Source organism: Pygoscelis adeliae, unplaced genomic scaffold (genome assembly GCF_000699105.1).
Source record: "Pygoscelis adeliae isolate BGI_AS28 unplaced genomic scaffold, ASM69910v1 Scaffold124, whole genome shotgun sequence".
In the NCBI taxonomy this organism is placed as follows: Eukaryota; Metazoa; Chordata; class Aves; order Sphenisciformes; family Spheniscidae; genus Pygoscelis; species Pygoscelis adeliae.
The window spans coordinates 6,386,332-6,413,789 of NW_008824791.1; the positions used below are offsets into that span (position 1 = coordinate 6,386,332).

Here is a 27,458-nt window from a genome sequence, read left to right on the forward strand (position 1 = left end):
TAGGTCCACTCTGAAAAATCATGTAGGAAGTCCCACTCTCGGCAAGAGTTTCTACTCTGCTCTGTTGACATCAAAGGCTGCTCTATCCATTTAATTTTCTCTTACTGTTCGCAATAGTCCTTCCCTGTCCCCCATGCATTGAGTGTTTTTAATGTAAACATGCCCTGGCAATAATATGTTTAAATAAGTAAGAGTCAGAATATCTCAACAGTATTGGTATTGCATATTTAATTCAAAAGCTTGCATGTGCTTTTAAAAGTTTCTCTTCAAACCTGCGTGCCTTACTGGACAGAATTGCGTTGCAGTTGGATTGCACATCATTATCTAGTGCTGACTAAATAGTGATGTGTTATAGCAGTTTATTTTTAAGCTGTTTGGGATGAATCCCCAGCCAGTGTAAATTGGCCCACATTTAAGGCAACAGAGTGAAACTGATTTATACCAGCTGAGGCTGTGTCCTTATGCCCTGTCGAAAGCTCAAACTATCCAAAATTAGTAAAGAACAGGGCAAGAATTATGAACCCAGGCAATATTTTTTTTTCTATTTTTAACAGAAAAAAAAGCCAACAGTGATCTCATTTCAAGACCACACCAAAGATTCAGTAGTATCTAAAATGTATACAAATATCTCATAGCTAGTATTTAGACTAAGAGGTAGATGTCATATTCTAGGAATAGCAGAGTGTGGAATGATGCTAATGGCAGCTGCTAAATACATCTATTTGCCTGTTACACAGGACACAAAGGAGGGTTATAGCAATGGCAACCACAAGAAGGCTTACAATATTCCTTTCTTCTTTTGCTTTTCTATGTTATCTGTCTTTCGGTGCATTCCTTCTGGAAGGGTATGATGGAAAAGTGGCGAGAAATAAAAAGATCAATAATACAAAACCTCACGTTTACAAAACGTTAGCTTTATCATTAAAGGCATCCTGTGTACTTTGATGGAAGCATTTTGTACTTACAATTTAAGATTACCTGGCGTTACTGAGCAAGTAGTGGAAATTCCAGGTGAGGTGATTCAGCAAAATAGGGGTCAGAAGAATGCAGCTCTCTCTCTTTTTCTCTGTTGTTCATGCTAAAAATACCAGGGCATATGGCAGCATATTTCAGCATCTTAACATACTAGGCTCCCTTGAGGACAGAAAGAAAGAGGAAACTTGTGCTGTTGAGCCAGAAATAGATTACAGAACAGTGTTGCCAGACGTACAGAGTGCTGGCAGCAAAGCCATTAGCGGAGTCAGTGTCTTACTTTGCCTAAAGGTGTTTCAGTGATATTTAATGGGCCTCAAAGAAATGGAAAGCAAAGCGAGTGAGAATGAGGAGTGGTATAAGCATTTTTACAAATTAGTTGTCATTGCAAGTAGAGGAATTACACATATTGCATTAGGATATCCACTGCTTGTATATGTACCTTCCAGTTTTTCCTTGTGACTGTTAGGGGTCATCCCCTTGCTTGAAATAATCAAAATGCATATTATAATTACACGTTTTTTCCAATATCCATACACAGCAAGTACAAGATACTTACATGTAAGTACACTGTATTTACCTATATTTTTGCATAGTTTTTAGTGTGTACTTTGTGCCACTTAATAAAAAGCATTACTCATTATTTTTGCTGTTGTTGTTTGTTTTTCTCTGTTAGACAGCTTATTCAATTGAAGTTGAAGTAGCTGGATTTTTGGTACGTTCATCACAGATTACCAGTTCCTAGGAGTGTAGAGATCAGACACTTGGAGGAGTCTGGGTAAGCGGTGGGGGAAGCTGCAGTGTGAACATGAAGTTTTAAATCACCTCCTTAATTAAGAAATGCAGTATCAGATTTATGGTGCTAATTTAACAAACTTACCTTTAATTTGAATGGAATTGTAAAGGTAAGAACTCCATTTTCCTTTTGGTAACACTTTACAATAAGTGGCACTAAATTACACTATAACTGCTATGTTACAGGGAATTACATGTAACTACACTGTAACTGTTGAAATAGCTACTGTACATGTGCGTACATGGTAACCAGTGCTGTTACAATCATGAATTACATAATTACAGATGATTCCGTCCTTTCTTCTCATTGAAATAGTTATTTATATATTATACTGTAATGAAAATACACAAGATGTTAACTTCCATGTCTTATTTAGAAAAGTTGGTTTTCTTCATGTATTCCTTTATAGAGGGAGTCTCAGTGCAAGACGAACCATCCTTAAGTAATGTGGAAACTTTTTAAAGTGTTCTAGCTTAAATTCTGAGCCTCAAGTTAAACATCAGGTTCCTTAAACTGTTTCTTGGTTTGTCAGATGACACTAAAAGAGCGGGAGGATGCACCCCTTGTCTTCTGATGCACCGGTTTCTCATTCAGATCATGAGAATGTTCTTGAAGCATTAAAAAAAAAAAAAATCTACATCAGAAAGTTTAAAAATAATCAGCAATCGACACTGTAAACAGTACACTGGCAGAAACTAGCTACCTGGTCTTGAGAAAACTACTCCGCAAGTGCGTGTGGGAGAGGATGTCACACAGATTTTAGCGAGGGTGGTTCCCATTCAGAGCCCCCATTTTACCCATTCGCTGGATACCTCACACCATAATAAAAGCGGTATTTCAGAATGGGATCTTGGACAAGGGGAACAGACGACTGGCTTTCAGCCTACTGAATGTCATTAGTGTTGAGCCATGGTTCTGCTTACAAAGAAGAGGGATGCCTCTTTACAGCTAGTGTAGTAATTTAAACCCATGAAGACCAGACAGGCTTGCAAAGTGCTATCCAGGTAGAATGCTCGGTGTGGGGTTTTTCACACGTGCTTTGCACAGATGCAAGGGACGCCCCCAGGTGCAAGACAATGGAAGATCAACTGCGTTAAAAATGAGCACATGTGAGAACTTTTAATTGAAAACCAATTAGATAACCTATTTTAACAATACAATTTATATCTCTTCTTGCAAAATTGAAATGCTGTTTCTATGCCACTGGAGAAAATGGTTTGAAATGGTTACCCCAAGGGCAATCCTGCTTTTGAAGGTCCTAGCTGACCTTGGTTGGGTAATGGTTCAAGCAACAACCCTATTATTCAAGCAAGCTGGAGTTAGGAAGAATGAAAAAAGGCGCAAACACCACGCTGGTGGGGATTCCACTTGGGCAAATAAGGCCCTCATCCAGGGAAGCACTTATTTTTAAGCATATGAATAGTGCCTTACAGTCCAATGGAACTTCTCTGACACCTGAAGCTGAGCATGTGCTTAAATGCTTAGTTGAACTGGGCCCCAGGTCCTGAAATAAAATCTTGTCGTACGTGATACTGCACTGTAGCTAATGTAACTTACTGTTGTGACAAGAACCCATATTTTTGGTATTAAACTGAATGACTTCCTTTGCCAGCCTTTTACATGTGTATGTTTTGAAAGACATGAATATCTTGTAAACCTATACTAGTTTTCAATGTGTCTAGTAGCACCTACCTGGTTCTCTCAAACTACCATATTATATTAACATATTATTGCATTTTTCCACAGATGGGTATGTAGTGAACTGTAAAAACAAGCATGCAATCACATCAATGCAGACTTATTTCTTTAAAATGTCATACTGTATATGATTTATTATGTTAACACTCAACCACATCATATTATTAATGTCTGTATATTTTGAAAAAAAGTGCTGCTTTGATTGACGTCACCCTTTTTTCTTAGAAATTAACAAGATAAATGTTTCAACAAAAACAATTAAAATACTCTCATATTGTCCTTAAAAGGTTCATACTCTTCTGATAAATAATCTGACACAGCACCTTTATCTTCCATTTTACCATACTACATGATGTCATATTCCAAACTCTCCCTTCCCCACACAAAAATAAAATCCCAGGAGAAAGTCCTTTACAGCAGACCATCATGCTTTTAGGCTTCACAAGTACAGCAACCAGAGAGAAATACTCTTTTGTCAAAGGTGCAAAACTTAGGAGCAAGACAAGCTCCGGCTAGACTAACTTGCGTTCTCCAGTGTAGAATCATTTCCAAGAGCTGTTATGGCAACCTTTTTATTTCATTGGAAGAGGAAATAAGCCGATGGGCTTAACAGTGTTTTGTTGTCATATTTAAGAGCATGTGATTTTTCAGCTGTCAATTACACAAAAAAATTCAGAAATAACCCAAACAGAGACTTTCACTGTGGAGCTAAAAGCATGGCAGGAATTCTCTATCATTCACGGTGACATAAGTTTGTACCTCACAAAATGCATAGACAGGAATTTAATATAAAGAATTAGTCCATTTACTGTATACACAAAACATATATCTTTTGTTTTAACACTTCTATTTTTTTCTTTTTTTTTTCTTTTTTCTTTTTTTTTTTGGCAAACCAACATAGAGAAGCAGCTCTGGAACTGCCAAATTAAAAATTGAGACTTTTAGCAACTCAATAGTATTTTTTAAGGATAGTAATCAAATGTGGTTGTAATTTAAAACCTGAGGCTGTGCACTGGTTGTTAGCTTAAAACTACCTTTCCATATAACATTGTGCTTCCATTGTATAACAAAGAAAAAATTAACAAGAACTAGAAAAGTTTGCTGCTGAACAGTGCTAGGACATACAGACAAAAGAATACTAATACATGTTATCTACTCAGAATATTAATTTGAGTCATAGCTAAAGGGATATAATGGACATTAGAAAATGCTTACTTGTGACTGACTTAGCTACTGCCAAAAAAGTTAAATATGTATCAAATAATGTTTAATTGAATTTATTATATGCACTATATACAGATACTAAAATGCCTTGCAGTTGTGCCCCATGAACACTTCAAATTTGAGTAGGCAGGTGAGTTCATGTGAAGCAAATAAATTATAAAAACAGAAATTCCTCAGAAAGTTCTCTAATGTTTGCGATCCCAAAAGCAGTAAAAGGGCAGGACAAATTTGTTTCAAATGAAGCACTATTATCTAACTTTGCAGAATCTGTATAGCTATTCAGCATGTTTTCACCACTGAAACATGGCACTGTTGTCAAGGTACCATTTAAAACATAACAAAACAAAGCAAAATAAAACAAAAAAATCAGCAGACTGATAGTTTTTTTCCACCAAATCCAGGCATACAAGAAACTATACTAAAAAGATTTCAGTTTGTGTTTCCTAGGGCATATGTCTCAAAAACAAGTTGCTTTTTGAATTATAGATAGACATGTATAAAACATTCTTTGTAAACCTCTAATCTTAGACTTAACATTTTATGTAAGTAAATTAGGTCCTTACCTAATAGTATTTGTTATGAATATCGTTCTATGACACACTAGTAGGGACATGATAAAAGAAAACTGAAAAAGAAGCAAGCTGCACAACATTTAAAAATGTAGAAAACTTGGATTAAGATGATGATTAACATTGTTAAGGCTGTATATTCAAGCACTGTATGTTAAGAGAGCAGTGGATATGAATTTTAGGCAATAAGAAATGTCCTGCTTTACGCATGATACTGTAATTCTAGAATGATGATGTCAACAGCTGATTGTTGGCATAAACTGGCTACTTATAGCAGGTATGCGAGTTAATTAAGATAGCAGAAGATGGCAGAAATGAATTCTGAGAAATGATAGCCAGTTTTCTCCAGCAGTCAGCCTGATAAGTAAAACTCCAAGATTCTAGCTCTGCATCTAAATGAAATACTCTTTTTTCTCCTCTGCATTGACTTGGCTGCCTTCTGCATTGATAATGGCTGTGTCGGCATCAGGTGCATCTTCAGCTCCTTTTGCTTCATTTGTTAAATATGTTCCTATAGGAATCAGTACAACAGAAAAGAAAAAAAAAAAACAAAGATAGATTAGGGTTTTTTTAGCTTTATGCTGCATTATAGGAGTACATTTCTAACAATGCTCCAATTGCTTCATGAATGGACAAATATTTTCACACAATTTTACTATACATTATACAGGTATGCTCAACTTTCTAATTTTTCTAAGAAATACTTATAGTATTAATACTGATAATGCATATACACAAATTCAAGTATAGCCAAAATAAATTAAGGAAATCTTTCAATAAAAATCCACTTTATCTAACTGCGGTAATAGGTAATATATTTTGCAATTATAGAATAAGTGATAAAATCTTGGTTATTGCATGGAACGGCTACCCATAAAAAACAAATCAACTTTGAAGACTTAAATATTCATAAACTCTTATTTTTTACAAAAATCGCCACTGACTATTTTTTTATTTCTATTTTTTCTTGATAGTATCTATACTTCAATTTTACAGAATTGTATTATAGTCATTTCCAAGAATTACAAAATTGAGGTAGTTTTATTAACTGAACCCACTCATATTATGCTATCACAGATATTTTTATGCTTAGGATATGAATAAAAAGAATTGTGTACAATAGTCAACTTTCCTTTTGTGAAAACCATTATTTATGTTGGCATAAGATGTATAACTGTTCATTCAGGAAAGTAAAACAAAAGAGACACACTTTTACTGCCTCGTTAAAAAAAATCTTGTTTTCCCCCGCACAGTCCAATCAAATTAAAAAGATGGTTTTATCAGCTTATGTCTGCTAGCCATATGATTAGCCTATCTAAAATGAGATTTAATGAGTAAATACCAACACTAATCCTCTCTTCACTTTTCTTTTTTTTGGGGGGGGGAGGGTAGGGAATCAACCGAGTTTTAGCAATAGGTCTACAAGCCATTCGGAGGTTAAATCTCAAGAAATTATTTTGGAATTAACTAGGTCAAAATAGGATCATAGAGAGGCTTAGTCAGAAGTGAGTGTCACTCCATCCCTGTTATGTCCAATGGCGGGGGGGGATTGAAGATGAAGGGAGGAGAATTCTTAAGGTGAAATCTCTGAATAAAGTAAAGCTTGGCCCAAGGAATGAACCCCTTATTCCAGTGGGATCATTGGTAAAAGAGTCACTGATCTGAAAACTCACCACCAGCTTCTAATATTATCTTTTAAATACATACTTAAAGTATTAGCACAATTTATTAAAATGAAAAATCTTGTTCTCTCTATATATATATTCTGCTGAATTGATATACTAGTTAAAACTATGAGATCATATAATCAAGTGTCTACAGCTAATGGCCAAAACCAAAGGGGCAATCTTACCTCTTAGTCTCTCTAAATTACTGAATTATGAGATGACCTTGGGCATGTAACTAGATGTCCTTTGCCTTAGCCAGTCCACTGGAAAACTGTGTAAAATTCACAGAGACTTCATTTGCGACTGGACTGTGAACTGAACTTTCTTGTCCAAATAATTCAGCAGATGGGGGAAGGCAAAAGGGAACACCACTCCCAGGTGAAATCATGCCTTGCTTCCAAAAGTGACTGAACTTCCACTAAATCTGTCCTACCTTTATGTCTTGCCAGGTATCGACCAAGGAGAATTATAGAACATAGTGTTACAAAGACAACTACAGCCACTATTCCTCCTATAAGAGCATGGTCAGGTCCGGTCTGTCCAGCCAAAGCATTTGGATCTAGAGGGAGAAACAAAAAGCAAAAGTGGTCCTACACAGACAAAAATTGACAGGAAAATTCACAATACCAAGTTTTGTACCGATCATCCTGAAAATAGGGCATTTCCCTCTTTAATATTCAGCATGGTTATTCCCACTTTTACTACCAGTATCTTATCAACAACATAGTGCTGCTTGTATTCCCAGACTGTTAAAGCCCTGAGGACATCACAGTTATGAAAAACATTACCTTATTCTTCTTTGGCAGAGGTTATTAAATGGGAAAGGTTTCTGGTTTTGTCCTCGTCATTTTACAACTGAAAACCTGGCCACAGCTATTTATAGAAGGAAAAACAAGGAACGGAGACTTGGGGATCAGATAGCATCAGCAGAATAGTGTCTGCATAATACATAATTTATAGAACTGATTCTCAGTGGGGAACCCTTATATATTCTCTTCCTCTCATTCCTATCCTATTGCATCAGAAATAAAAAGGCAGATAAAGTGCAGCCGTGCCAAGTTCCTCTGCACATGGCTGAGTCTGCATGAATTTGGTCAGATAAAGGTATCAGGCAACCTGAAAGATCATCATTCAGTCTCAAGAGTCAGTTTGTGAATTTACTATGAATACTCGATTAACACCCAACGTGAGCAAGCTGTAATAGATAGAACAATGTATTAGCAGGTTCATTTTACTAACTCTGTGCTGAGCACTAGGAATGCTGCCAGATTCAAGCTTTCTGTGCTGGTCATTTGCCTGTTCTGTTGCCTGGTGCTTCACGAAATTTGCAAAGAGGCAATCATGGGAAATGGCACTACTTAGGGGTGAGTAATTCTTTGGAGCTTTTGAACAATGAACCAGCAACCTGTGACTGTTGACCCACCTGAAATACACAAAAGAAGGTAAAAATTCAATCTAAGGATCATGGTAAGATTTCTACTTTAATGAAAAAGCCTCTGCTATGAAGTAATAGTAATTCTCTGAAGATGCTATTAGCATGTACTGTATATTGCAATCAGTCTACTCTCTCTGCTTCAAGAGCATTTCCCTTGTAGGTGCTGTTTATATTCTACAAATAGTTTGCAAACAACCTCTTTGCTTTGCAAAAGGGAAAGGCAGGAAAAATATTTACACAGAAAAGAGGGCAAGTCTGTAAAGATGATAGAAAGGCCTCTGATAATGCTGAGGAGGTGTGATTCCATGATACCGTAATTACATTCTGCTGACCAGGGTCATTGTATAACAGTAAGATGTGTAGATATATCTACATACACACAAGTGTACATAAATATAACGTTACATAGATGACATAAAAGAATAAAGTTTTCCCCTCCTTTTGTAAACTGTCAGGCATACTGAAACTACACTTTCAGGTTTGCTGGAGCACAGAGTGCTATGGCCACTGTTACAGATACAGTTCTGCTCTTAACACTCACTGAACCCGTCAGGCATGGCTTTGTCACTTATCGCTGGCTTTCTGAGCTCCCACATCTGTCTCTTCTGGCTGCTAAAAGGACTTTGGGGAAGCTGGCCACAGCACTTCTGTGGACGTGATGGCAAATATTGGCCTCAAAAAAGCTAGAAATACCTTATAAAGTCAGCTGTGCCCGCACCCTCCTCCATCTCCATGAACCTCCCGGCATGGTGCTGTTGTCGGTGGCACTACGCTGAGTATACAGAATCATCCGAGGGGACATCGACTCTATTTTGGTGATTAAAAATGACCCCAAATTCTGTACGCCAGCAGCCTCACAGGAAAAAGCAAGACGGCTGAAATCTTGCCTCCCCAAAGCAAGAGCTTAGAGCACGCAGCCTTCCTTCCCCACGCCTTGCAGAGGCTCTGTTTTCTGAGGGGAGTAAGGAGGAGGTGGCTGCTCGCTTGAGAAAATGGAAGGTGACAGCTTGCTGCAGGATTGTCAGCCTGCTTGAGCCATCTAGCAAATTCCTCCTTCTGTGGTGCCTGTAGCAACGTTGCGGTAAACCTCCTCCCTGCAGCAAAAAGGCAGCGCCCATCTGGGCACTAAGGAGTAGCAATGTCCCCAAGTGCAGCGTGTGACCTGCAGGAGATGCTCTTCCCCAACGCTGGGCCGGGAGCAGCATGAACATGTTTTCCCACTAAAAGCTAACTCTTGCTAGTATACTAGCAGTAAAATTAAAGAATGAAAGGAGGTATTTTAAGGGATAATATACTTCCTGATGCAGAGTATAATCCAGAGAAGGTTAGCATAGCACTTTATCTAGAGGCATTTTTTGAAAAGCTGATTGCAGTGTACAGCCTTAGCTCAATACCCAGATTTACAACGTATCTCCTCTGTGAGCTTTAATAAACATTATAGATAAAAATCCTCACAATACACCGAGATGAATATGCCTCTGTGTTTTCATCCTCAGGTGACTTCCTATATACAGCTACTCACTCCTCCTCTGACATACCTGATGTGACTACATGAAGTGACCTAAAGCCAGCATAAGTATAAGGTTCCCACCTATTAGTGTGGATTAATGAGATTCTACTGCTGCTATAGGGTGAAATTAACTTTAAAATTAATCTAGGTATTCATTGGAATAGAAAGGTAGTATTGTATTTCTGCTATAATCTCTTAACCTTGGTATCAAAGCCAGCTTATAGTAATAAATATTGCTAGACAAGTTTGTCCACGAAAAAACTTGTACGTGACCAATTACCATTATATTACCACTGAACAATTTATTTGTTAAAAAGAAAAAAAGGAAAGGAAGGAGAGGAAGGAAGAGATGGATGGGAAGGAAATAAAGAAAGATCCTCAGAGTGGCCAACATTTTCTTGGGAAACAAGCATTCTTTCATCTCAAAATGAAACTCTGTACAACATAAACAATATTCTGAACGGGAAGTGCACCTCATAGAAATATTCTCCTCATAGAAAAATAATGTTAGCATTAAATATAAATATGCTCTACATTATGCATACAGACTAATGCACTATACTTTTACCTTTCATGAAATTACCTAAGCCCCATGAGTAAATTATAGATCTGGGGCTATCTATCATCATATAAATAATTACTATGTCAAAATGTGCCTGAAAAGTATCTGAAAGATAGAAATACAGGGGTTTGGAAACTATGCCATTTTGTATTTTAGGTGTTTATACATGTAACATGTGAACATGTATAATTATCCAAGCGTTCTGGGCATTTGTATGAGCAACTCCCATTAAAGTTCCTGAAAGTGCTAAGTGTGTATTTGGGTGCTGACCACTCCGCAGTTTGCTTTCCAAAAAATAGAACAGGATTCAGATTATTTTTAGATTCCCATTATAAGCTTCATGGGCTTTACCAGGTAAATCCTACCCTGCCACACACATAACTCCAGCAAATGAAATCTTAAGTATGCCACTGTGCAATAAATACTTATAATCCAGCTGTTTCCATAAAAAAAAAAAAAATTAGATTACTCTGTTCCTGTTTTAAATATAGCACAGGCAGCTACAGTAGTCATGGCCTGAAACAGTGAAATTAAAATTTTGTAATCAGACTACATCTCCTTCAAAGATCAGTTCTTTTTCTGTTTACTTCATCCTTTGATGAGACTAAGGAAATTTTATAGCAAGATAATGACACAAAAGCTCATAATTCTCTTTTATTTGTTAGGAAGCCTCTTCAAAATACTTATTGCTGATGCTGTGAAGTTGCACCCATTTTCAACTTCTGGGATTTGCCCGTTACTGTTTGTTCACAAACCTACAGAAATAACACGCTTAAAATGACTAAAAGGAAAAAAAATACATCATTCATTAAGAAATGAAACACATCAGATGAATCTTAGACCTATTAAATAAGTAGATATGTGCTTTTTATGACCTGCTGACAAAGTTTCAGTGTAGAATATTTTTATATGAATTCACACGTTAGTTAAGCAGAGAAATTTTGGAACAGTTTTTCATGCTTTTGCATAAAGTATATGTTAATTATTCATCTAATTTCATTTTCTTCCTGCATAAGTTTACTTCCTATTTATGCATAGTTGACTTGACTGAGCAGGCTGCAGGAAAGGGTCAGATAACCCTTTCCCGAGCAAAGGGAGAACAAGCACATTTGTGAATGCTGAAATGGCATATTTTGGGGAATATATGCTCAAGTAGCCCCCTTTATTACAGAACTTTATTAACATGTATTTTTGGCTCAGGTGCTGAAGTTTTAAAAAGTCACTCTAAGCATGAGATGTACACAGGTTTGAGGCATCCAAAATAATAATTTGTTTTGACCATTTCTACTAAAAGAAAAATTGGAAATAAAGGTCCTAATTTGCTGTGGAGCTTAAATAGCATTCACAAAATGAAGACGTATTAAGCAGATGTATTATTCATAAATTACTGTTCCTTAAGGCTGGGAAAAGAACAGGGATGTCCCACTTCTCAGAGAAGCACTGAAACCATCAGCCTACAGTCACTTTTACTGATTTCATGAATAATCAATTGCTGAGGTAAAGTAGAACCGTTCCAGCAAGGGATCCTGGGGCACGGCTCCATGTTACAATTTATGTGGCAGAAAAATCTCTTCAGGTGACTCCTGCTTCTTTCCCCATATTCAGGGACTTGTAACCACCCCCAGTACAACTTGCCAATACTTCATACTTTTGCAAAAGCAATTGTTTGAAGGGCCCGGCTCAAAATCAGATCGGTAAAGCAATGTGCATTTTAGGGTGGGGAAACCCAAAAAGCACAAAAATTAAATAAATTGCTCTGTGGTATTTGAAGGGCTATTGAATTTTTGCAGATGAGGGCAGGGTGAATGTGAGTGGTGGGAGCCCGTGAGCGTTTCTGGAGAAAATCTAGCAAGGAACCACAAATCATGAAACATCTAAACCTGCACTGCTTTTAAGTGCCTTAGCCAGAGGAGCGCAAAAACTATGGGAAGCAAGTAGTTTTGGGTTTTGTGAAGTCCACCAGTGACTGTAAGTTAACTTAGAAATATTACCCATTGAAATCTCTCTGCATTTCGGCTTAATTTCCTAAGGAGAGATAGCTTCTGTGATCATAAAAATCTTTCCCTCTCTCCAAATTACTTAAGAACCATGGATCCATTACAACCAGTTTTAAGAGACAGTATAGATCTCAAGATTATTGTTTTCCTATAACTAACCTGAGAGGACAGGTTGTTGCAGGAGTTCAGACCTTATTAGATATCAGAGAACCTATAGGAAGGATGTCTTTAGAAAAACCCTGAGAGACAAAAGCTTCAGTCAAAATCTGTGCCCAAGAATCAATTTTTCATTAGAGGTCTCTCTCCATTGCGAGTACTTTGGCGTCCAATACGGCACAGATCCTGTTTGAAGCTTTTCACGTGGTTAGGTGGCACTTATAACATCTGAGCCCTTCCCACCTCACCTTTTTCCTTTTCCCCCCATACCCACTCTTCCTGCTTCTCTTCTTTCTTGTCTCATAACGTGTCAGCTCACACTGCAGTATTTGTATAATTCAATTAAAAATGCAGTCAACCATGAGGCACAATCTCATTGGAAACCAGAGAAGATTTCTTCCTGCAACTTATGGAACAAACTTGATTTTTAAAATATATTTAGGCTAATATCATTCGTCAGAGTTAGCCATAGGGTCCATGTAATTTTTAACTGTCCCACAAATGTAGGCTTTGGAAAAAACGACTCAATGATTTGTCTAACATCAGTAGGAAAAAAGACTAAAATAGGAATTAACTCACAATATGGATAGGAGGTAGGACTGAAGTGATAGCTGACACGGCATTTGCTTTAGGAAAAGCGGCAATAGTGCTGTCTGTGATAAATGCCGGTAAGTAGAATTTACCCATTTTAGCATCTTAATTTGGGCACCCCAGAGTTCAATTTCCCTTGCCTGGCCTGGAGTGCTGAAACAGGTACTTTTAATCTCATTTTGTAATATACTGCTAACCACTAGAATACACGTACGTGAAACTTGTGAAAGTACTGTTAAGGGAGAAAAGAAAGTTTCTGCACCTTCATTTAAATTGCAAAGAGTAGCTGCCCAAAGGGGCTGGTTGTGAAATTCATTGAAAATATGTTTTGTTGTTAACCAATTCTGAACTTAAAATATGTGACAAGCTTCTTTTTCCTTCAGTGCCTGAAGCAAAGAAGAACAAAACAGTGTACTAATACACAGCATATATAAACTGCTATTTTAATAGTAGAACATCATCAACCATAGAGAAGACAGGCAGAAAAAAGTTTACTTGTGAACCTTCAAAGGAACTGATAGCCTTTTCTTCCCGTGTTACTGCAGTAGCACATTTGGCCCATTTTGCCTCGAAGTGTTTTTTTCCACAGCACTGAATTGTATATACATTCCTATTAAGAAGAGCCCACATCCCAGAAGGATAAAAGTCCCACACTGTTTCAGCAGCTGAACCTACAGCTCCTTTTGAAGAGTTCATGTTGTTCTCATGAATCTAAGACTTTTTGCAGTGGAGAGAAAAACTCAAATGTCTTCTGATGTGTATTTGTAGGTAGGTGGCCCTTGTCAAAGGTAAATAAAATCATTACCCATACCTATTTATTTTGTAAATGTATTTTTTGCAATGCTAATAAGAGAGCTGTACACCTACAATGTTAAGACAAAAAGTTTAACAATATTTTTCAGGGTCCTTAGAGCCTCATTCCAGATTTTGTGTCTTGTGTCATTGACACAGGTTTTTTTTAAGTTTTTTTTGCTTTTCTTTTTTTTTCCTAATGCTGCTTTAAAAGCTCCAGTTTCCTGAAGGGAACAGTTCCTCTAATTAAAGCACATAAAAGACTTTTCTTATTGACAACATTATATTTTTGTCCATCAATAAACTCATTAATTGCTTCAGACTTTATCTTAGGAACAAAGAATTAAAATCTGCAAATTTTTGCCTTCAACCTATTTTCTGTAGAGGGTAATTAAGTCAATTCAGGGTTTGAAGAAATATTTGCAGCCTGTCCAGCTATAACTTCTGGCTACTGAAACAGGAGGCTGGAGGGACAATGGCACAGATGACTGTAGAATTTCCCTGTTAAGTTTCTCTCCCCAAATGAGTCAACTGTGGGCTGCAGCAACAGGCAGGTGATGCCTTAACTCTGCTTCCAGCATTTTAATTTTCATCTTCTTGTGAAGTTCTAGAATGCTCAGTGACTCCATTGCAGAAAGCAAAAGAAAGCAGGTTGAAGTTTGGAAACTTCTGCCTATTAGATACTTAAAACAAAAAAAAAGAAAAAGAAAAAGAAAAAAAAGGAAGAACCCATCCCTACCTAGAAAATCAAGATGCATGACTTCCTACTTTGTAAGAAAAACCACATTTCATATGTGTCATCTTTCCTCTGATGACTTTCCATCAATAAATATAGTAGGATCCCTGCTCTTCTTGGTTTTATTCATCAAAAAAAGGACAGGCAGCAGCTGGAGTAGGGGTGTGTGTGTGCGCACAACTCCTTTTCTTGTCATCAGACATTAATTATCTATACAAATAATGAACCATTCTCTAATTAACACAGAGACTGGAGATGCCAATGTAGTCTTCTGCTCCCTTCCTTGTAGTACCTTATAGTTGTGGCTTTTGGTCTCTTCTTACAGACTTTGGTTTGCTAGAGAGAATATGAACATGATTGTGTGGGAAGGGAGCGTGGAGCATGTGCTCAGCAGAGTTTTCTGAGCGTAGGCATCTATTGCTGCCTGCCATTGCAGGGGGTGGGGCCAGGCACTCGAATGGTCTCTGGCAGTCTTACCTTCCACATACCACAAGAAAGCAACACTTTATCACCACAACTACACATCACGAACTATGGTGAGATTGCTAAGAGAGTAATCGCTCAAAGCATTTACAAAAGTTATTCTGCTAACCTTAAGGAAGTCCCAATAGCTTCAGCCTACTAGAAAGTAATATAAATGTTTCCACTGGGACTTTTTTGCCACTTTGTTTTTATGCTATCTGTTATACAATCTCCCTCACAGATTGCTTCTCAGAGCCAATCAGTGCCACTGCAGAGCCCAAATAATAAATACTACCTCAAGTAAGCAGTGCAAGAAAGACATGCTTTCAGCTGAGAAATGCTATGAAACAAACGGAGTGGTTCAGTGAAGCGTAGAGATAGAGACGAAACCGTTCCCGACGGCAGAAGCTAGGGCTTTCTCACCAGTAAAGCAGAGCCACAGACATAAAGTTAGCCAAGAACATGTACTGTTGTATAAGGATGAGAGAGGCATGAACAGATTCACAGTTGCACAAGGTACATTGTACTGAATATGTTCGTGACAGTTTTAAAACCAAGAAGGGCAGCTTAAATTTAATTGAAGAACAGCTCTAATTAAAACTTACTCTGTGGTGGAAGAAAACCTATTGTTCAAATGAATTCTTTATGCTTGTCATACTAATTTTTTCTTACCAAATCAGATTAGAATAATTATAAGCCTATAATGACATTGAAACACCCCAGTAAACCAGCAACTTACAGCCAGTATCTGACACCTTATTCATGCTGAATAGAAATTTAATCTGTCGTGGGACTACTCAGTATGAGTAATTGTAACAGAATTTCCTCTTTGGCAGTTAATAGCATATTTTATCTGTCAATATATCTCTAGAAGAGTAGCCAGGCATACTTGTGGTTAGGGTAACTGATCCAAAAGAGGCTGTTGACTGACCCAGCTCATCTCAGAAACAAAAATGTGAGCGACATTAGCAGAGACAGTCTGTTGTAATGCACAGAGTAACAGAAAAGAAGAGTAAATTATTGATAGGAAGGTGAGCACCCCTGTTAATATGTGAGGCATCTTTTATAGCTGTTTTAATTAGGGCATAAAATCTTACGTAAATTCTTTGGGACAATGGCAATATCCATTAGTGACGTTTCTATCCAAGCAATAAAACTACCTTCAATTTGTTTGAATTTTTGCCTGTGGTTTAATGGAATGCTATCCATTCTTTATGCCAACTCTGTACTAATGGAAACAACAGTATTTTTCCCCATTTAATAATGGCATGCTTGATGGAATTCAATATCTTAACCAAATTCTCCTCTGGGAACATTAAGACTTTGTTGTTTTCAGATGCCTTAAAGTTAAATACCATCCAGCTATTAGGAAGCGACTGTTTGCTCTTGATGCCATTGATTGATAATAGATTTGTTAAGAATAAGGTTGGTCTTTGCTTTCCTAAAGGCTTTTTGTATTCATAAAAAAATAAAGCTACACAGTTTTCGGTTTATGGGTCTACTTTTTTTTAACTTGGCAGCATGCATTCATTTCCAGCAGCACTCATGATCTGTACTGTCAACACCACTAGCTGCAATACATCCGGATTCTACCAAGGGGGTCACATCCACACCAGTTTGCAACTGACAGATTCATTTCCTATCTTCTCTTGAGACAGCAATGAGGACTGAAAAAATCAGAGGTCCACTGTAATTACTATGTATATTTCAGATTAAATAAATGTGATAAAAGCCTCCATCTGGCACGTTGATCAAACGTGCAGAGGCAGGCTGATTTTCAGTGGCATATTACAATATGTCTTTTGTAACAGTCCCTAACGCCATCCTGTAAATTACTTACATTTGGGATTAGTTGACTACGGCAGACAGAAATATTACTCACTGCTTAAGTGCTGCCTACTGGGAGTATGGGAGACACGGTCTAATCTTGAAGTTGTTAAGCAAAGCATTAAGAAATAATGGGGCCATGTTTATTTTACTAAATGCCTATTGTGCTCACACTATTTGAAGATGGCAAACCCAATTTAATAGTAGCCTGAGACTGCTCCTGATGCTGGAAACCTGTAAAAAGTCTAACTCTGGGGAAATAAGTGTAAGTGGTGTGCTGGAACAGCTCTTGAGAAGAACTCTAGAAATCAGAAAAGTCCTGCGAAATATGTCAATAGTTTCAAAGTATACTCTACCTGCTGAAAAAATGCAGGCCTCTCTCTGAACAGAAATTCAGAGATTCAGGGCATTTCATTAAAGAAAAATCCCAACCAGCTACCCAAAAAAGAAACAATAGAAATTTCAAGGGAAAAACAAAAAATGATCCTGCCATTTCTCCATTTACTTTACACCTCTCCTTGTAGTGCTGGTTGCAATGTGTGGAGAGTAAAAATTTACTACATTACTGAAGGTCTTTTAAAAAACTTATGGTAAGAAAGAAAGTCTAGGGAAAAATGTGTGTGGGATATTCACAGAGCAACTAACTGTGGTTAGAAGCGCTGTTCTTTCTTATGATTTCCAGCTCCTTGAGGTTTACGACTCACAGAAGAACAAGAAAATTAATTCCAAATTGAAACTACCAGTGCTTATTTTTAAAAAAAAGACAAATCTCCTCCCCTAGCCAAACTATAGGTATTTCTGGTCTACAGTATCACATTTGTCCTTCTTGTTGAACATTCATTCTGCCCAGAAAGTATACCAGGACACTCTGTGTAAATCAAGGTGCTGCCCAGCAAGGAGAGCTTTGGCCCTTTAAATTCTTGTTGTAAAGCCCAGTAGAAAGCCCTTGTTGATCTATAGCTCTTAAAAGGACAGCGTCTTTGTACTGCAGTGGTTAAAATTGGTTTCCTTCTAGCCATTGGTCTGGAAAAAGCTCTTGGAAGCATTCATGAGCCTGGGAAACTTCTCATGGCATTTTTTGGTCTAGAAATATTCTGCACATCTCCTATGTGATCACTCCAATAAGTAACTTTCCTTTCCTTTCCCTATTCAGTTCTTATTCTGTTTTAACTGCATAAGATTTTCCATATAACACCTTCACCCTAAATTATCTCATTAGCCTACATCACTTGGCATCCACTCTTACTTAACTGAAGTGGTTCATCAAATGACATCTCCTCTTTAACAGGCCTCTAAAAACTTAAAATAAAAATGCAGTCCAAAAACATGATTCCAATCATTATGACATTCTCTTCAATGCAGAAGGTTTTGTTAGTCAGCAAAATTTTAGTTATGACTATCTCACTAACATTTATAACAATATAATTCCCAATATGTAGCTAGTAGATACTACATTCAGCTGAAAAACAGAGATTCTTTCTGAAAGGTTGAGCATATGAAGCCAAATGTGGATATTTCAAGTTTTCTGGCGTTACAGCCCTTAATTGAGTAAAACGAGTAAGTAGGCAACCAATGGGACTTAAAACAGGATTAAGTGCTTTTGTTGAGTTGGAACTGGAGTGTTAGATCCCAGCTTCAGTTTACAAGACACTGGCTACCAAAGGAGACACAGATAAACTAAAGAAGGAGCTAGGACTCCTTTAGCTGTGAGAAGCAGAGTTTTTAGTCTTCCTTGCCCTCTGGAAAGCTTTAGCAAGCTGCTCCTCTTCCTGCAGAGGTGAGATTCATGAATTCAGAGCCCATTGCGACAGCGTCTCTCTGACACCAGCATGTCTGGGTCTGGCACCAGAAGCAGCAGCAAGCCCGCGGCGCTGGGCAGCGCATAATCAGAGAGTCCCCCTCGCTGGTAGCAGCCTCTCATCAAAGCGCTGCTCTTGTCACCTGGGCCAAGGAGGCAGCACGCGGCCTGTTCCTGCAAAATCTATTTCAGTACTTAAGGTGGAAAGGGTTTTTTTACAGCTTGCAGTCTAGCAAAATCATACAAATGTACACTTGCTCTGCCTAGTGATGACTTCGTCTGCTCACAGCAATGCGTAAGGCATAAAGGTTGGTGAAGTATCCCTCCAGGACACCATGCTGGTGACACCCCTTGAGATGAAGGATAGTTTTTCCAGGGATAAGCACGGAAAATCAGGTTTAAATCCTTGCCATGCAACAAATACCTGGGCGTGTGCTTTGGCAAAGTGTTTTCTTTATCTGTGCCTCAATTCCCCTAAAATAAATTGACACTCATGAACAATGAATGATCTTGACTCATAGAATGACTCATAGAACAAGGAATGATTTTGAGATACCACAGTAGTAGGGGTAAGGCAGGTACTTCACCTGTCCTTACAAAAAATATTCTATATAATAGTATTTAAGAACATTTGAAATGGACTTTTGTGGGTTTAATTTTTACTAAGCTTTCGTTGGATATCTTTTTTGATCTTTGGATAAAAGGAAACTGAACATCTATTGTTATGTGTTTGCATAATGAAGAAATTAATAGCTGGATGCCTTTAGTTCCAAGAGATGAGACTGAACAAGATAGCCTTACACAGCTATGTTACTAAAAGTAATTCACACCAGGTAATTGATAAGGATAAAAATAAATAGAAATATGGGAATAAGCCAGAAATAGGATGAAGCTGCTTCGAGATTATGGAAACAAACAGAGAAATATTAGGGATGTTGTTAAACATTGTTAAGCAGGTCAACATGAACCCTTGGGTTCATAAATAACCTTGAATTTAACAGGAAAAGTTGTTCCTTTTTAATAATAGAATCATTGAATATGTAGGTCAGCTGATACAAGAAGGTAGCAGAGAATTAATGTTTAAAAAATGAACAGCTATAGTCTCTTGGCTTCAGTTTTCTTTTTCATCCCAGTAACGTCTACTTTCTCCAAAGTGCTAATAATTTATGCATTACAGTTAAACTTAGAAAATTATGATTAAAACTTCTTTATATTTAGTTACACTAACTTCCTAAAATCTCAGGGGAGCATTTAAAGGTTAGTTCCTTTATCTGTATGTTAATCAAATGCAACAATACAGTTTGGAACTTTAAAATTACATGAAGCAAGCAAACTTGCATCTAGCTGTCAAGGTTTCCGTGAATGGTATTACAAGGTAATCCTACCATTTTCGTGACAACTGAGCAACAAAAGCAATCACAACAATCACAATAAAAGAGCCATAAAATGTTACTGTTTTAAAATAATGTGTGTACAGGTACAGCAATTTCTCTTAATAACTTTAGTAACTGTTCAAGCACATGAACATGTGTTGTGGTTTAATCCAGCAGGCAGCTAAACACTACACAGCCGTTTGCTCACTCCCCCCCTGCGGTGGGATGGCGGAGAATCGTGGAAAAAGATTAAAAAGCAAAATTCATGGGTTGAGATAAAGACAGTATAATAGGTCAGAAAAGGAAGGGAAAAATAATAATATTAATAATAGTGATAAAAGAATATATAAAATAAGTGATGCACAATGCAATTGCTCACCACCCGCCGACCGATGCCCAGCCAGTCCCCGAGCAGCAGTCACCCCCCTGGCCAGCTCCCCACGGTTTATATACTGAGCATGACATCACACGGTATGGAATGTCCCTGTGGCCAGTTGGGGTCAGCTGTCCTGGCTGTGCCCCCTCCCAGCTTCTTGTGCACCTCCAGCCTTCTCGGTCGGTAGAGCATGGGAAGCTGAAAAGTCCTTGACTGGTGTAAGCACTGCTTAGCAACAACTGAAACATGGGTGTGTTATCAACATTATTCTCATCCTAAATCCAACACACAGCACTGTACCAGCTACTAGGAAGAAAATTAACTCTATCCCTGCCGAGACCAGGACAACATGTTAGATATTTCAAGGGATATTTGTGCCTTTCATTGCTGCCATAGGGTATAAGCAGTTAAATCTTCATGGTACTATAAACTAGTATTGTTCCAAAAGTTACCATGGCTCTGCAAATATAAGCCATAATATAATATATTTCACATATGTTAAACATGACAATCCTGGTGAATGATACACAAAAATAAAAGCAAGCAGCAAATTCATACCCTGCAGAGGTCAGCTAGTTAGTGGCTGCCCACACTCATAGACAGTAAGGGTCACCAAGGTGGTTGGGGGCTGGAGAACATAATGTATGAGGAGATGCTGAGAGAATTACTTTTTTTGCAGTCTTAAAGAGAGCTAAAGGAGGAAACATTATTGCTATCTTCAGCTGCTACATGGAAAGGAGAAAAGATGATCGAGCCAGACTCTTATTAGAGGTGTGCAGAGGTGAGAGGCAATGGACACAAGCCGGAACGTCGGAAATTCAAACTAGATATTAAGAAATTCTTTTTCACCACAAGGATAGTCAAACACTGAAACAGGTTACCCAGAGATGCTGTGGGTTCTCCATCCTTGGACATATGTAAAACTCACCTGAATGAGGCCCTGAGCAACCTGACGTACAGTGGCCCTGCTCTAAGCTGGGCTTGGACCAGATGATCTCCAGAGGTCCCTTACAACATACATTATTCAACAATTCTAGGAAATGGGTCATAAGCCACCAAAATGAAGAATACATGAAAAAAAATAAAGAGGTTTTCCAGATTTCTGCATGTTAAAATGAACAGTTAATAATAAACCAGCATGCTGCAGATGGATGCTAAGATCCTACTATTGCTCTAAGATGTACTGTTCTTTCTGTGTTGTCTTACATTGTTGCCATCACTGTTATATCCATACTGTCAAAAATTCAACAGGCTCTCCAATTACTTTTCTCCTACCTTCTAGTAATGGACACACTTGAATCAGGGAGCAGAAGTTCACATAAAACCTTAGAAATTATACCGCAGAAAGCACCTGTTATGTTGGCAGAGAAAAACTCTATGTGATATAAAGGGCCTTGTCTTCCTCTAATAATTTATTTTTTCTTGAAATAAATTTTTTTCTTTCTCTCAAAAACAGGGTCACAGCAGCCATTCTGATAGAAAAATTCCATACTAGACTATTTCAGATAATGTTTTACAAAGCATTATACATAATAAGAATGTCAAAGATCAGCAAATTGTTCCAATGGACTTTCCATCAAATTATGTTTACAATTACTGAGAGGTTAGATTTGCAGAAATGAGCTGACATTTCAGCATTCTGTGGCAATTGCAGTATTTTCAGTCTGAGGATTTCAGTTTTATGGCCAGCTTGACAAAACTAGTGTAATTCTGTTTTTCTCAGGTATAGTTAGGTTTATTTATAGCAAGGTCAACTCATCTGAAATCTCTTTTATCTCTTTACTCACTAGAGAAATTGTCATGCAAGTAAAACTCTGGATGGTGTTGTTTCTCTGTAATAGCAGGGAGTAAGAACCAGCAACCACAGAAATTGCTTCTCTGCCTGTCAGACTTGATATTCAATGCACAAAACATTTCGTAGATAAAAATATACTGCAGCTTATCTCCATGTAATAACAGTGAGCACGCATCTTTCAAAGTACACTGTAGGCCCCAAGCACGGCAGGGGCTCTGATGGGACTACCACGTGGAAGCCCTCATCTAACAATCTGAGAACTAAATATATGGTCCAAATCTTCTCCACAAACCTGGGGAGATAAAAGCCTGCTGCAAAAATTCTGATCTGAAATTTCCCTCTGCCCCCAAATTCTGTGGGAAAACATTCTGGAGTGCATCAGTCATTTCTCTTTTCCTCCTGCTCCCCCCAGTCCCTTCCTCTTTGGTAATTTGACTTCAAGGAGAGGAAAGTTTCTCAGAAAATCTGCTAATGATACAGTATCCCAACTATATTTAGGAGTGTGCTTCCACACAGTTTTCTGGGTCTCCTGCCTTCCACAGGTCTAGCACCATCCTTCTTCTCTGTTACGTTTTCATGAAGGATGCTCATACAGCTTCAGCAAAACTGTAATTTAAAATGACTTCCCCAGTGCCACAAGCATCTGCATAAATCCTGTTATTGCCTTGCTATTGCGCTGTTGTTACTTCCTGCTATTGCTTTGGAAATTAAGAAGTTTTCCTTGTCCCAAAAGTAGGTTCCATGAGACCTCTTGCATTTTTTTCTGTTCAATGTTACTATGTACTCAGGATGAGAATCAAATGCACATTTAAATGTCTTTAATACATCTTGGGTCAAATTTGAGCAACAAAGTCATAAAGAGTATTCACAAAAGCATGGCTTAAGCCATTTAAAGGACAGCGAGACAAATGTGTCCCTGATGAACACATCCTTGGATAACTAATATGCTGTACTGTGCATGCCTAGAGGCAGCACTGTTTTGGCTGAGCTGATCATCTGTGTACCTGCCTGCCCCACAAAGTTGTTTTAAATTCACAGGGCAGGTGTCTCTAGCCCTAAGCTGCCTGAGGGCCCAATTGATTTGTTTTACCTCAAGAACGTAACATACACACTTGAAAACACTGAATTCAAATCAAATTGTACTAGCCACAGAGCATTTTATGCAAGATGCAACATGAAGAGGAGCAGAATCATTATGTCTTACTAGGGGTGTGGAGATTAACAGGGAGTATTAAAATAAATACAATTCTGGCGTGCATGAAAGAGGGTGAAACCCCTTGAAAATCATAAGGACCGCACCACAACAAAATTACATGCCATGGCCATGACCACCTTCGCACTATAAGACAGAAATGAAGTCAAGTCCCCAGAAGCCGATAGTCATGTTATCTGAGAGGTAGGGTTTTGTGACCTTAATTTAGGAAAACACCACTTTTGAATGGAACTGGCTTAGATTATAGGTAGAGTGAACACATGAGTTATTGTACCCAAAGAACAGCTTGAAATGCCTAATGAATTGACCTCCTCTTCTATAGCTGACTGCCTAACATCATGCACTGAGTATCAGATTGCCTCCTCTTTGGCCTCATTCTCTGTTGACTAGGTGTCCCTAGAAAGGCAAATTCCTCCTGGGCAAGTAACTCAGAAGATGGATGCAGTGACACATCTCTTGTCTCATCTCCCTTTCATGCATGAGCAAGTGTATGCTGACCAGCAATGGTATGATTTGGCCTTCGGCATGACCAAAATGTTCCAACATTCTTAACAAGATATAAACTACTTTCAGATGGGTAGTTCTTCAACACCACTTCATCTATGAATGAACTGGAACGCTGTATTTGAATACATCATATATGAAGGACATGGTGTCACTAACATGTTCTGCTACTTTCTGCAATGATTAGTTTGATTCCTGACTATGTTCAATAGAATACAGACACTCAATTAAAATATGTCTCTCTCTCACTCTCCATCTTGCATCTCTTCAGAGGTGTGTATTTCTGACACAGCAGTTGATTAGAACATAAGGTTTTTCAGCACATTTACATTTAGTTGATAGAGTACATTACTCATTTACATTCACAACTATTCAGTTTAAACAATTCCATTTTAGCATCTTATGACAGGAATTTATAGTTCATTGACTAATTTTCTATACCGTTAACATTTTTATGGGAACACAGAAGAAAATAGTGTATGTGAAATCTTCTTGCAAAGTTTTCTTCTAAGCACTGGTTTTTTAATGGAATTTATTTTCTAGTTATTAAAAAAAATCTGTAGAAGCTAAGCAGCACAGTTAAATGTATATCACATTGTCTAGTGTTGCTTAAATTTCTTCTTTGAAACATCTGTTTTTCAAGCTTTATTTACCTGTCTGGTGATAGTCAGAAAAATTACTGCAAGACTTTTTTGCCAGAAGAGATTTCTGTCATTTCACAGAGCAGATGCAGAGAAAAGAAAGTGGACTTGCCTTTTCCTGAAATATGCTGGAAGCAAAACTTGCCCAAACAAAACAAATGCTTTGGTTTTCCAATACGTCCATGAAGAACTACACCAGCCAACCCTTTAAATAAATACTATCATGGCTGACCCCTTCATCAGAGGCTTAACCATGAACAGTTTAACATTGTGTATGCTTCATGCTTGCTTTACTTCAGTATCTAAGGATGCAGACTTTCTCCCATCTGACTCAATGCACATTTCAAGCTTTTAAATATTTTAAACAACTTAAAACTACTACTAAGGGTTGTTGGCTGACAGAGATGTTTCTCGGCCAATACGGACTACTTCTGGGACCTTCTTTGTGTGCAGTATGGTAGAAGATGTGTTTCTTCTTAATGCGAAGAATATAGAAACCATTCTGAAAAACACTGAACAGGTATTTATCTCATGCACATATTTACGTCGTGGCCTGGCATATATTTAAACACAGCACCATCAAGAAGACTTCTTGAACCAGATTTACAATCTTTAATGGAAGTCTGTCACATTATCTCAGAGCAGAGAGAACAAACTCGAGGAAGTATGTGCAGCCTGGTGGGAAAGAAAAATCCTTGTGCTGATATATCCCCAGCGGCCAAGCCCAAGCAGTAGAATTTCAGGAAGGATAATATTTATAATTTCAAATCACGTATTTTGGCATAATGCTTTTTTATGGACTGGTGATTTTTTTAGAGACCAGACAAGCTTTATAATCAGCTGTTACAGAAATCCTTGTTTAAAATGCTGACGTGTGAAGGAAAATATTATAAAACTAAATCTGTTTAGTCCATAGACTCACACAAAGAAATGAATACTGAGGGAAGTGCTAGAGAAAGTCTTTCCTTTTAACTCCCAGTTCTCAGATTCTGACTTCAAATTATTCCACCTCTTCATATGCCAACAGCAATATGGATAGGATTACTTAAGGAATAAAATACCATACAGTGTAAGAACTTCAGAGTATTGTCCTTTAAAGAAGCAACAATGTGTATGGGATCCATGACACATCGAAAGTACTAGTTCAGGGGGTTGCTTAAAGAGAACAAAACGAATGTTGTGAAACACTCCGATACAACGCTTTGAAATGTCTCATGCGTGCCTTTTGAGGAAACATAAAAAATGGTGGCTGTGATTGCTTTTCATAGCTGACAACAGCATTTTGATATCAGATCTTCCTTTTTGAGGTAGAACATGTGTGAAACAAGCAGCTGTGCATCAAAACCAAAATGTTCTTCCAAAGAGCTACAAGAAAGACCTAAGACATAAAAGGACTGATAATTATAACAGCACAAACATAATGAGCTCTGAGTGTAACTGATGGTGAGTTGAACTGTTTTTTCAAATAAAAAAATATCAAACTTCATTTTCAACATGGTTAGGGAGAGCTATTCCAGTGCTAACATTTTAATAGTGTTTTTACACCTAAATTGTACAGGAACCTTTTATTCCCAGAACACCCTGAAAACCAGATGACTCATTTCAATAGGTTATGCCTCGTGAAACATTTTAAACAAACTTGAAAATCAATTATAACGAACGAGATGTTACACTGGTTGTGGAAATTTTGGAAAAAACAAAGCCATGCTTTTCTTTACAGCATTATGTGCTTATTAACATCTTTGATACAAGAACATAAACAAAATATTTTAAGAGATTTTAAAGAAACAGAAGAGTCTAGAAAGACTGGGAAAGGGAGAAAAGAATCTGCCCTATGAACATAAGCCTCTTTCCTTCCATTTTTCCCATTTCATTCACTTTTATTCATAAACAATTTTGAATCATAAAGATGCAGCCATGCTCTCAGATTTGTGGTACTTCCTACCTGGCAGAATGCCCTAAAGTTCAGCAGAAAGAGTTACTGTGCCTGTGGATTAAACCAACCAGGACCAAGAAAAAGTACTGGATACATTTGTTCTCTCTATGTGGTAGGGATGGGGAAAGGAAAGACAGATTTTCAATGGTTCCTTAAAAGAATAATGAATTAAAATGAGCAGGCCCTTCTCTTAGTTATTGCTGTTATTATTAGTAGCAGGAGTAGGAGTACCAGTTTTATTTTACATATATATTTCTATGATTCAGGGAAATTAGTGTTATAAACTGGTCTTGTGCTTCCTTCCTCCAACAGCTGTCTCTTTACACACTGTTTAAAAAAAACTGTAAGGGATTCTTTAAATAGTGATAGGAAATAAGATACATCTTTCTCTGGATTGCACTATTGCCCATTTCTATTCTTATGGCATTGAAAAACAGACGCATACCAACAGAGAAATAAAATACATGCTTGTATATCCCTGGGCATCTTTGATATTCTACTTGAACACCACTAAAGGAGAGACTGAGCTTTAGGAAATGCTCCTGTTACCTTGGTGTGCAAAACACAGCCTGCCAGTGCACAGAACTGCTGGGTCCCTTCCCCGCATCTCAAGAACTGCCTCCTCCTAGTAGGGAACCACCTCTGAACTTTGCCCTGTTCCTCAGTCATAACAGTTAAAACAGCAATGGCACAACTGAGCTCAGGGATTCTGCTTCATATTTTGCATGTGTTCCTAAGTATTTAATGTTGTCAAAAAGTGGACGCAGAGACATGAAATGACATCCTCTTCGAGAAGAGTAAGGATGGGAATAGCTACAATGGTGAAAC

The 27,458-nt window shown here is 37.8% G+C and overlaps 1 protein-coding gene across 1 annotated transcript in view; it reads right to left on the reverse strand.

Annotated features, from left to right (window-relative positions):
* Positions 1–4,345: 4,345 nt before the first annotated feature.
* The window catches only part of CADM2 (cell adhesion molecule 2), a 193,035-nt gene continuing 169,922 nt past the window's right edge, over positions 4,346–27,458 (reverse strand). The window contains exons 9-10 of the mRNA XM_009323959.1: positions 7,360–7,485; positions 4,346–5,770 (exon numbers count right to left, since the gene is read on the reverse strand). Of these exons, the coding sequence (XP_009322234.1) occupies positions 5,652–5,770; positions 7,360–7,485 (245 nt within the window). The 3' untranslated portion in view covers positions 4,346–5,651. The remainder of the gene's footprint in view (positions 5,771–7,359; positions 7,486–27,458) is intronic.